Below are 11,317 nucleotides of genomic sequence, written 5' to 3'. Positions count from 1 at the left end.
TATAGCCATATGAATTATTATTTTATTAAGAAAAGTGTCCCTGGTTTTGTGTTCAAGATGACTCAAAATAAAGCTTTACTTTCTTGGAATAGAGCTTCAAACTTCATTTTAAATTCTCGTAATTTGATTGGAGGATATAGAACACTTGAACCTTTTCTTCCAACAATTCATCTCGCTCCGGTATTAATTTGAGTAGGTAGTCTCTGCAAGATAATGCTACAGGCATTAGACAAGAAGGCATCACTATTTCCACAAGTTCATAGTGGTATAAAACAGCTATAACAACAATATTATTATTAGCAGTCTAATCACTGACTGGAGGGTGGTTTATGCAGTTCTGCTATCACTGCATTCGTCATGGGTTCAATTTCCGTCATTCCATTTGGTATTTAACTTATAATATTTATACTATTATCAACTCACAGGTCAGAGATTTGTTGAGAACTAGCGAATAAGAGTAAAATAAAAAACAATAGAACTAAGAAAATTATCTTTATTCACAATAGTTTGAACACTTGAATATAACTTATTTTTATAGTACATCATAATTATTATTCAATCTCATTATAATAATGCTGGCAATTCGAGTTTGTCCAGAATTCATTTCATGGGCTCAAAATATGCAACGCTTGGGAAATTGAAATAATAGGTTCCTAATGAAAAGTTCTGCTCATGAAGTACCAAGGTTTTGAAATCATATTGTGTCTTCCTCCTCTTCCTTTGATGCCAGGTCTGTTCTCAGCATAAGATGGATATCCTTTCAAATCTACTTGAATTGTATCTGGAACTTTAACCTGGTCTATGCCAGTGCTATTCAATGCGGACTGACTTGGCCACTGCTTGTATGGCTGAGGAGGAATGAACTCGACTGGTTTGAATGGTGCTATGGGTGTCAAGAAAAAGTCTGATGGAGCAACAGTGTACTTCTTGCCAGGTTTAATATGAACTGTACTACCACTCCTCCAATCTAATTCTTCTGGTCTATTAGCTGGGGTTGATTGTGTTGGATGAGCAAAATAGGGATGAGTGATGGATTGCTGATCAAAGTCCTCTTCATTTTCATCATCACTGAAATCCACATGCAGATGATGCTGTTCATCCTTGTCCGATGGGGAAAGAGGAACTTTGGATTGTAAACTGGAGTCAGACTCCACTGGCTGCTTGTAACCTGATGTTGATTCTATGTGATGTGACTCCATCTCAGTTGTTGTCTCCATTGCCACATCAATTGGCACAGTAGCCTGATCATCTGAACTTTCACCAGAATGATAATGAGAGGGTGTTGTGAAATGGGCTGTTAAATCCGGTTTTACAGTTGAGGACTCATAATGTGGATTCTTTGTTAAGAAATGAGATGGGATTTCGACTGGTACTGTAGCTTGGTCATCATCTGTGTATTTATCAGTGTTGTGATATTCTGTAGTTTGCATTGATGGGACTGAATGATCCTCATAATGGGGATATTTAGTTGATGATTCAGGTAATATTTCTATTGGAACAGTAGCTTGTTCATCATCTGTGTATACGACAGATGAGGATTCAGTGTATTGCATTGATGAATCTGAATAGGGGGTTGAGAGATCTTCATAATGGGGATACTTAGTTGATCCAATTAATATTTCCACTGGAACAGTAGATTGGTCATCTTCCATGTCCATTGTTGAATGATATTGAGAAGATTCTGTGAATTGCATTGAAAGGTCTGGATGTGTAGTTGGAGATTCTTGATAATGTGGATACTTGGTGGATTGTTGAGTTGGTATTTCTATAGGAACAGTAGCTTGGTCATCATCTACATATCTGTCGGTCTGATGGTGTACAGGAGTTGTGTATTGCATAAATGAGTCTGTTTGAGTTGTTGATTCTTCGTAATGTGGGTTCTGTGGTGATTGATGAGTTATTTCCACTGGAACTGTAGCTTGATCATAATCTGAGTATTTGTCAGTATGAAAGTGAGAAGGTTCTGTGCTTTGCATTGATGAGTCTGTTTGGATGGTTGAGAACTCTTCATAATGTTGTGGTTCAGTTGATGACTCACTTGGTATCTCCACTGGAACTGTTGACTGATCAAAATCTGAGTACTTCATGGTTTGATAATGTGCAGGCTCTGTATTTTGCATTGATGGAGATTCTTCATAATGAGGGTATTCAGTTGATTGGAAATCAGTTTGCATTCCATTATATTGGTTGGTCTGATATATAACTGGAGTAGACTCATATTTTATTGGAGCCTCAGTAAAAAATGCAGGCTTTGTAACAATACCTTCAGAATGGCCAGGCTTTGAACCTTCATATCCTGGAATAGTGAATTGTTCATCAGTTGATTGTCCATCCTCATAAGAATGGGTAGTATCTGGGTAACTAATTGTTGATGTTTGCCAGTTGTGGGGTTCATTATTGATTGTCAAAAACTCAACAGAAGATGTTGATTGACCATAGTCCATTGGATTGGAAGTATGGAACATTGTAGTGGGATTGTAATTGGATTGAGTAGTCATTGTGTACTCATACGGGATTGTGAATTTGGAGACTGGTTTTTTATGACCTTTGCCCTTCATAGACCAATGAGTTGTTGGATGAGTTATATAGATTTGTGCAGTTGTTAATGGTTCAGTTGAGTAATATACAGGTTTTGTTGTCTTGGTGTACTCAGGTGGTATTGTGAACATGAATCCTGGCTTCTGGTGTCCTTTCCCCTTTTTAACACCTGATGTTGTTGGCTGAGTGATGTACACTTCTTCAGTATTATCTGGATGAACAGTTACTTGTTCAGTTGTATACTGTACAGGAACTGTTGTCTGAGTGTACTCTGCAGGTACAGTGAATTTGGAAGCTGGCTTATGATGACCTTTCCCTTTCTTGATTCCTGATGTTGCGGGATAAGTAATGTGCACTTGTTGAGTAGTAAATGGTTCAGTTTCATAATTTACTGGCTCTGTTGTCTGAGTAAATTCGTGAGGTATTGTGAACATTGAAACTGGCTTGTGATGCCCCTTCCCTTTTTCCAATCCTTGTGTTGTTATAAAATGAGTAGTGAGAATTTCTTTCTCAGTGGTTGTAGGGTGCAATGTTACTTGTTCAGTTGGATAGTATACATCAGGCTCGGTAGTCTGTGTGTATTCCGGGGGTATTGTGAACATGGTAGCTGGTCTATGATGCCCTTTTCCTTTCTTGATTCCTGATGTTGTTGGCTGTGTAGTATACACTTTCTGGGTAGTTTCTAGGTCAGTATGATAGTACACTGGCTCCGTAGTCTGGGTATAATCATGTGGTATTGTAAACATTGAAACTGGCTTGTGATGACCCTTTCCTTTTTTGGAGCCTTGTGTTGTAATGGGATGAGTTGTGACAACTTCTTCCTCAGAGGTTGTTGGATGCATTGTTACTTGTTCAGTTGGATAGTATACAGCCTTTGTAGTCTGTGTGTATTCTGGTGGTATTGTGAACATGGTGGCTGGTGTGTGATGTCCTTTTCCTTTATGGTCTCCCAAAGTTGTTGGTTGAGTGATATATACATATTGAGTGGTTTCTGGTGTACTAGTCACTGGTTCAGTCGGATAATGTACTGGCTCTGTTGTCCGGGTATATTCTGGAGGGATTGTGAATTTAGAAGCAGGCTTATGGTGTCCCTTTCCTTTTTTAACACCTGCGGTTGTTGGATGTGTTGTGAAGATTTCTCTTCCAGTAGTTGTTGGGTGCACTGTCACTGGTTCAGTTGTATAATGTACAGGTTCTGTTGTCTGAGTGTATTCGGCAGGTATTGTGAATTTGGAAGCTGGTTTATGATGTCCTTTACCTTTCTTAATTCCTGATGTTATGTGGACGTGTTGAGTTGTGTAGGGGTAACTAGTCACTGGTTCAGTTTCATGATGGAATGGCTCTGTCATTGGTGTATATTCAGGTGGTATTGTGAATTTCGATGGTGGCTTATGGTGTCCCTTCCCCTCGATTCCTGAGGTTGTTGGCCAAGTTGTGAAAAATGTTTCTGTTGTGGTTGGATGCATAGTAGCTCTCTCAGTTGTGTAGTATACAGGCTGTGTTGTCCTCGTGTATTCTGGGGGTATTGTAAATCGCACAGGTGGTTTATTATTGCCTTTTCCTTTTTTATGTGGTCTTCTATCATTTCGTGCATAATATGGTATTGATTGTGGTAACTTTGCCATGTTTGGGTGATCCTCTATATTTCCTTTCAATCCTGGATTACTCTCATAGTGAATAATAGATGATGGAGTTGTATAAGAAAATTCGCCATGATTATGTTTTGCTATGCTGAAGCCTTCTTCTGGTTCGTGTGCGTCACCTCTCAATGCTGAAAAAATGAAAAACCATTTTTATGGTGAAAGAATCTCAGCACTACTTATTTTTACTTATACTAAATGAAACCATAGATAAAAGATAGCATAAGAAGATGTCTCAAGGTTTAAGACGATTATATTTCAAATTTCATAAGAGCCCTATTATACCATGAGATATCGTCATATTCATGCTATACTATTTATTCTATGATAAAAACGTAGTCACGATCATACTAAGTAGTACATCATACAGTGGAAATTGATTGATCTTGGCCTCTCTTCTTTCTTGTTGAAGTTGAATGGAAAACAGTAGTGGAAATAAAAATAAATCTCTCCACAGAACTATTCTTCCACACTCTCTATAATCCTGAAGTAGCAGAGATTAATAAATTTCTATGTTTAATGTAATAATAATAATAATAATAATAATAATAATAATAATAATGTAGAGTGACCTGGCTGGCTCAAGGTCTGGTGTCAGAGTTTTCAGGTCGCAATCGATCAATTTCAGGGCATCTGACACGACCTAACAACTGTTTTTCAAGCTGGGTTTACGTTTGTGCGTAAATGCCGAGGTCGACCAGGACAGGGTGAGGATCTCAGATTGGGTAGATTTCAATTTGTCTGAATAACCTGAAAGTTTGTGTTCAGTTATGTTTTAATGGGGGAGGTTGAGTTTATACTTTTAAATGGCAATATGTTGTTATTATTAGAGATGTTTGATTCTTGAATAATAACACAAATAATCAAAAGCTATTTGATCAGCTGTTTTAGCACACTTGAAATTTGGACAATATGAATGTCAACAATGCTTGTCATTGTCGGCTGCGGAAATTTACGCACAAACGAAAATGCACCTTTAAGCTAGACGCACACAGATCGTCATCGGACGAAAGCACGCATCGGACGATTAGATTTGATGCATTGTTTTCAAACAATGTTTCATACCTATAGGTATGCGCACTCCAATTGAAAACAATGCATCAAATCTAATCGTCTGATCCGTCCGATGCGTGTCGTCCGTCCGATGACGATCTGTGTGCGCCTACCTTTAGGCAGCCGGGACCGACGTCGATCTTGTCCATCCGAAACACGGGAGTGGACCGAGAAGAGTATCGGCCTAGGATTTAAAGCCGGGCCTCTAGATTATGAAGCCAGCTTCTATTCCACTCGACTAAGGCCACTTCATTTATTTTTGCTGTTCATACCAAAAAGTCTCATTGTACTACAACACAATTCAAAGCTGTCAGATAATCTGCAAGCATCTCTTGATTTTTTGTGATTTGAAGAGTTACCAGAGATTTCAATGCTTCCAAACCAAACCTCATCCTTAAATTAACCAATAAATAATTGTCAATAATCTTACATTCATGTCTCAGGAGGGAGCCTCTGCCAACACCTTCTTGTTGGAACATAGCTGGTGACACTCTGTACAATGGCGGTCTGGTAGTGGATCTTCCAGCGTGAATACTTTCATTTTTTGCTTTTAGAAAAAAATCTGAAATAAAATTCATTCATGTGATTCATTGGTCATTTTATAATTTGCTATTTTTTCTGATTTGGTTCTAATATTGTTGCCCACTGCTATTCAGAGCAATATGTTTAGTATTGTTATAATATTATGGTTATTTTATTCGTCAATCATCAATATTTGAAATGGTCTTTGCCAGAAAATTGATCTAGAATCTCGATTAAGGTATCCTTGTTATTTCGAATGACTTAATATATTATTTTATCTCAAAGAATTATATAATGTGGGAATGAGTCAGCTTCACACACAGCAGTAAATTTGAGTGACATGAAAATAAGCAGGCTAGATCAAAAATAGTATCGGAATTCAGATATAATAGTTTTGAAATCAATTCAGTAGGTTAATCACCTTCCGCTGAATAAAGATGTCCGAATTTTCCGTTGAAGTATCCTGGATGTCTAAGATATCCTCGCTTATTTTCCACACCTACAAATTATTTTCATAATATTATTACCGTACCTAAAATGTTATGAGTTACCGTATCCATTTCATGAACAAACAGAAGGTCTACTATTTAAAAAGCATCTGATGGTATTATTATAATTTTGCTACTACAATTGATTGAACTTAGGCTACATAATGTTTCAAGAAGAGCACATTACAAAAGATTGTACAACAGTTGAATGCTTTTTTAATGAGGAATTCACGAAACCATTACAAAAAATTATGTATTCTCTTGGCAGTTTTAAAAGTCATCTTCTTTGGGTCTAGGCTTTGTTGTCTCTCAATCAATAGATTCTCCTCATTCCGCATTGCAAGTGACTGCTTTTATGGCTGTGACAAGAAAGTCTTGTTTCCTTTTTCATCGAATGGCAGAAATCAACACGATTCAAAAATCATGTCGCTCTCCACGAATAAGTTTAATCTACTATTTCAATTATTTATTTTTGTTGTATTGTCATTGTTAGATTCGTATTGTCATTCATGTCCACTGATATCTAATTTATTTTATAAGTTGAACTTATAGGCCAGCATACCACTTAAGATCCCAGGGCGAGGGCGCATCATAATCGTCAAGGTTGACTCAGAATTGACCTAAGCTTACATGATGAAAATTGAATATTGGTCATCGAAATTCTGCACAATTCAAGTATCAAGATTCTATAAAAAATAGAGTTATAAAAGTATGAATTCTTTTCGTTCATGATAGAAAGTATTCAGGCTAAAGCTTCGCATATCAATATATTGTCGTAATTTCGAAATATTTGGTAGGCGTGCCCTTCAAAAACACTTTTTAAGATAAACTCTTGTTTGCAGTAAATTTGGTCTAAAAATACAGCAAATAATTTAAATATAATCTATAGTTTTCATACAAACAAAAAATGTTACTAAAGGCCAAATTAATCCTAATTTATCCCAAAATTTTAACCTTTAGACAAGAAATTAGAGCTCATAGCGTATTGGAGTCGATAATTGCATGGTTTCGAGTGTTATCATCTCACGACGGCATTGATTGGAGCTGATCAATCACTTTGCATCACGAATCAGATCACTGACCATAGTGACAATTCTATTCAATATTATGGTACGCTATAAAACGATGGCTTATGATTTTCAAGTCGAGTCGATGTTAAGCGTTTTGCATATCTACCCCTTCATAAACGTCTTACAGTACCGTATTACGTTGACGGAGCCCTTTAAATTCTATTATTTTACGTTGTACTCTATAATTATGTAATATTCTAATGTACTATAAGTAACTAGCTTACAAATTAATGTCTTCTCAGCAAACGCCCAAGAGATTTCGTTCTGTGATACAGCAGTATACATGAATTCAAAATGTTAAAAAATAACTGACTTCCAGCCCACTGAGGTACTTTCTCTATACTACAATATTAGATCTTGTACCATGTTGATCTCAATTTGAGAAGATACGAACAAGGGTGCTTGTTTGTCTTTATAATTTTGTCGATTACTTCAAATACCGTAAAATTTCAAGTATTATTATTCATAATTCTATAATTCAGTTGATCATCTTACGGATTCAATGTTTAGAGAACAAAATAATATAAAAAATACAAACTCTTAATTTTCAATAGACTAGTACTCTCTAGTATAGACTATCCAGAAAGGGGATATACGGCTCCTAGACTATGGAATTGATGCCGTGATTCAACCTCAGGTTCAACATAACACGACAAACCGAACTAATTAAAATAGCTTAAATAACCGAACAGTTTCTATCGGTATTCTAACTGAAAACCAGTTTGGTTGAACATCCAGCTTGTTGAGAATGGATCAAATAATAATAAGCAGTTCGAATTCGTCCGGAATAGGTAAGTATATTGTTATAATGAATTTCAACAATTTAAGGCAAATCTTTTAAAAAAAAAAAAAATTACGCTTTTCAGATTGAACCATAACAAACAAAAATTTTCAACATTCATCCTGTACAACATTCATTTTTCTGATTGTTGAAATTCTCATGTTTAAAATTATTGTAAATTAGATTAACTTTATAATTCAGATATGAGGAGTGACTTACGTTTTTGTTCAGCTTTGGAGAAGACTTGAGTGTGAGTAATTGTATTTAGAAGGGATAGAAGCACAACCAAGTGCAGAGCAAGTGGCGATGAAGATGCGACTCGCACCTGCATTGTGACGAAGGACAGCGACTCACTAATCTGCGATGTCAATCCACTTCTACACCTGTATTTATAACCTCAACACGTGTTTTACAATGTGTTATTTCTTTGTGATGGTGCACATCATTTAGCCTGTAATTATTAGGTCTACTTATCGCTCCTCCCATTCGCTAAAATAGAAAAGCTCTGGGATGGGATCATATTGATGATTTTTATGAGTTTACAAAAATACATTTTGAATGGTATTATCTGTTAGTGGAGTTTTCTCTATTTGTTCTCTAATAATTTTTCTCTGTTAGAGAATTTTACTTCAAGATTTGTTATTTCTGATAAAGAATTTTAATTAATTTCTCCTCTTTTCCAATCTGGTGTTCTCTCTTCAAAATTCTAGAATACGAGTTATATCACTACCTCCTTAAACAAAGCCATAGTGCATTCTGATGACGTCAGCATAGGTGGGGCTCCTACACCAATAAAAATTTGTTGATTTCAGCTGATCTTTAATTATCAGCTAGTGTTTTTATTAACCCTAATAACCCTATTAGCCCCACCTGTGCTGACGTTACCATCAACCACCTGTCTTGCACTATAGCTTTGTTTACGGAGGTACCTAGTGGTTATATTCATAATTCTTATAGTAATATTTTTACTTATATTCATACTTATCTAGCTAGTTACTTATCTAGCCCCGGAATCCTGTAAGGTTCAGCTGAATGTATTTTAAAGCTATGTACATCGATTCATTCAGCTGAGTTTTTTTCAAATTCTTCGGGACACGAAACCCTCCCCTTGTATTTCCACTCAATGACACAAAAACATAACTGTATTATTTTGTCTTCTTGTCCACTTTTTTAATTATGGACACTCATTATAATATGGATTTATTATTTTTATATAGGCAGTGTTGTGTGAGTGGTGTGTAGACAGCTTACTTCTGCAAACAAAATCTTCCAAACTCTCATGAAGAAGACCTCTCACCAAAACGAAACACTTTCTCCGAACTTCACGCTTCACTTCATCAATTACTCAGAAAACTGACTACTGTACGAACTATATACAGATGAGCTTCTTCGCCCACATTCACATTATGGAGATGAGATTTAAACTATCAAATACCAAAAGGTAGGTGAATTATTATATAATGTTAAATTCGTGCAATGGAATGAGATTGAACTAAGGAGGGAATTTAGTGATAATTAAATAGGCTACTTTGTCATTGAAATCAACAATTTCCAGTTTTATTTAAAAAATTGAAACACAATTATTGATACAACTTATGGTAAGCCACCCTTTCTTTCCAATGATCAAGCAATATTCTAGATTGAGACTCATCTTCACTTAAATAACTTATCGTTAAAAAAATAATAATTTTTGAAACTCCAATGTCCAATATTTGATTTTTGATGTTACCAATTCTTTGTCAGTTTTCTCAATTCTTTCTCTTTTTAACTTCATGAAATGATTGGGAGGGTTGAAAAACAAAACTTTATTTCAATCAAACTCACTTTCCCTCATTGGTAAAATTAAAGAGAAAGAGGGAGTGAGAGTGCGAGTAACATTCTTCCACCCAGCAGAGATACGGTATTCGTGAGAAGCCTGCGCCACCGCGGATGCATGCAAATGATGCGTGATGTTAATCATAGAATTGCACCTGTACGCTGTACGGGTACTTCATTCAAACAGATAGACATCAATGATTATCATGTTTCAAATTGCAATCATCCGTAACCACAACCAGAAATTCAACATTAAAAAATAACATGAACCACAGTAACGGTAATTTTCTAAAATAATTAAATAAATTCAAGAGTGGAATTAGCCTACAGATCAAGTTGTAAGCCAATTGGAAGGCCCGACTATTATTATATTTCACTCAATCTCATACTTTCTTCCAATTTCATGCAAGAGTATGAAATCTTCTAATTTACTACTGATGCTGTAAGAATATCTAATTATAAGCGGAGCTATTTTTAAATTTTATTGATAGACCTACACGTTTATATTAACGTGATAAAATTGAACTTTAGATGCAGAGTATGCATGCCACAATGATTACATTGAGAAGTAGTACAGGTTTCACTATTAATAGCATGATTGATGGAAAACAGATATCCATTGTTGACCTGCTACTGTGCAGATGATTCACGAGGCGACGCTGCTTGAGGGAACAATAGACTATTGCAACACTCGAATTATTGCAGTTGAAGATTACGGATTCTAGACTTCGATGGACATTGACAATAATTATAATCACTGTACATATTATTGGCACCAATACCATGTAATCAATGAGTAGACTCATGACGCATGAAGTGTTATTGCTAATACATTTTTTCCATAACATTCTCCTTGAGCATAGATCTAATTCATGGAATATTGTACAGGCTTAGGTGTAGTAGAGTCGGTACTTATTAGGTGTAGAGGAAACAAACGTTTTTCCGTACTCATTCGTGAAATGCATTACGAATGAATCAATCAAGTTAGTTTCATTTCTCTTTTCCATACTACGAGGAGCTAAGCAGCGTGGGTGTAGATGTTACAACTGCAAGAGACAATATAATAAGTTTAGATTGTTTAAGAGAGTTTCGTAACCAAACTTGTTATTGCATCCATGAGCTCAATTATCAAATACAATACAAACATTTCACTTTCTAAAAAACTTGAAACAGCAGATTTCATATTCTGAAATCTTTCATTCTGTGGTACGGAAGCAACCTGAATGTAGAACTCATATCTCTGAATTCCCATGATAGTGCGCTGAACGCTACTGACATTCAAATGCCCCAATGAGGGTCCGGCTCTGTGTAGCCCACTGATTGGAAGTGACGCGGGTTGCGTTTAAGCGCCCTGAATAGTATTTTTGGAATTATAAGATTCGCATCGTGATTCATACATTCACTTCGAAA

General features: G+C 36.0%; 1 protein-coding gene across 2 annotated transcripts; it reads right to left on the bottom strand.

The window, feature by feature from the left end:
* Positions 1 to 475: 475 nt before the first annotated feature.
* On the bottom strand, positions 476 to 8,451 carry LOC111049048. 2 transcript variants are annotated; one of them, XM_022335040.2, is made up of 4 exons: positions 8,312 to 8,451; positions 6,175 to 6,252; positions 5,662 to 5,793; positions 476 to 4,309 (listed from the first exon to the last, which is right to left on the bottom strand). In XM_022335040.2, exons 1-4 carry the CDS (start codon positions 8,421 to 8,423, stop codon positions 654 to 656), a joined length of 3,978 nt encoding a protein of 1,325 aa, XP_022190732.2. In that variant the 5' UTR covers positions 8,424 to 8,451; the 3' UTR covers positions 476 to 653. The 2 variants fall into 2 exon arrangements, with proteins under 2 accessions (XP_022190732.2, XP_022190733.2); XM_022335041.2 differs by lacking the exon at positions 6,175 to 6,252 and having other exon boundaries at positions 8,312 to 8,448.
* Positions 8,452 to 11,317: the final 2,866 nt, after the last annotated feature.

The sequence above is a fragment of the Nilaparvata lugens genome, chromosome 1, assembly GCF_014356525.2.
Source record: "Nilaparvata lugens isolate BPH chromosome 1, ASM1435652v1, whole genome shotgun sequence".
In the NCBI taxonomy this organism is placed as follows: domain Eukaryota; kingdom Metazoa; phylum Arthropoda; class Insecta; order Hemiptera; family Delphacidae; genus Nilaparvata; species Nilaparvata lugens.
Note: the sequence above shows the minus strand (reverse complement) of the source record. Positions and strands in the feature narration are given on the sequence as shown.

Coding starts and splice junctions, on each gene's coding strand:
- LOC111049048 (XM_022335040.2), bottom strand. CDS start 8,423: ATGCAGGTGCGAGTCGCATCTTCATCGCCACTTGCTCTGCACTTGGTT. Junction 6,253..8,311: donor CTCCAAAGCTGAACAAAAAC/GTAAGTCACTCC, acceptor AATAATTTGTAG/GTGTGGAAAATAAGCGAGGA. Junction 5,794..6,174: donor ACATCTTTATTCAGCGGAAG/GTGATTAACCTA, acceptor ATTTTATTTCAG/ATTTTTTTCTAAAAGCAAAA.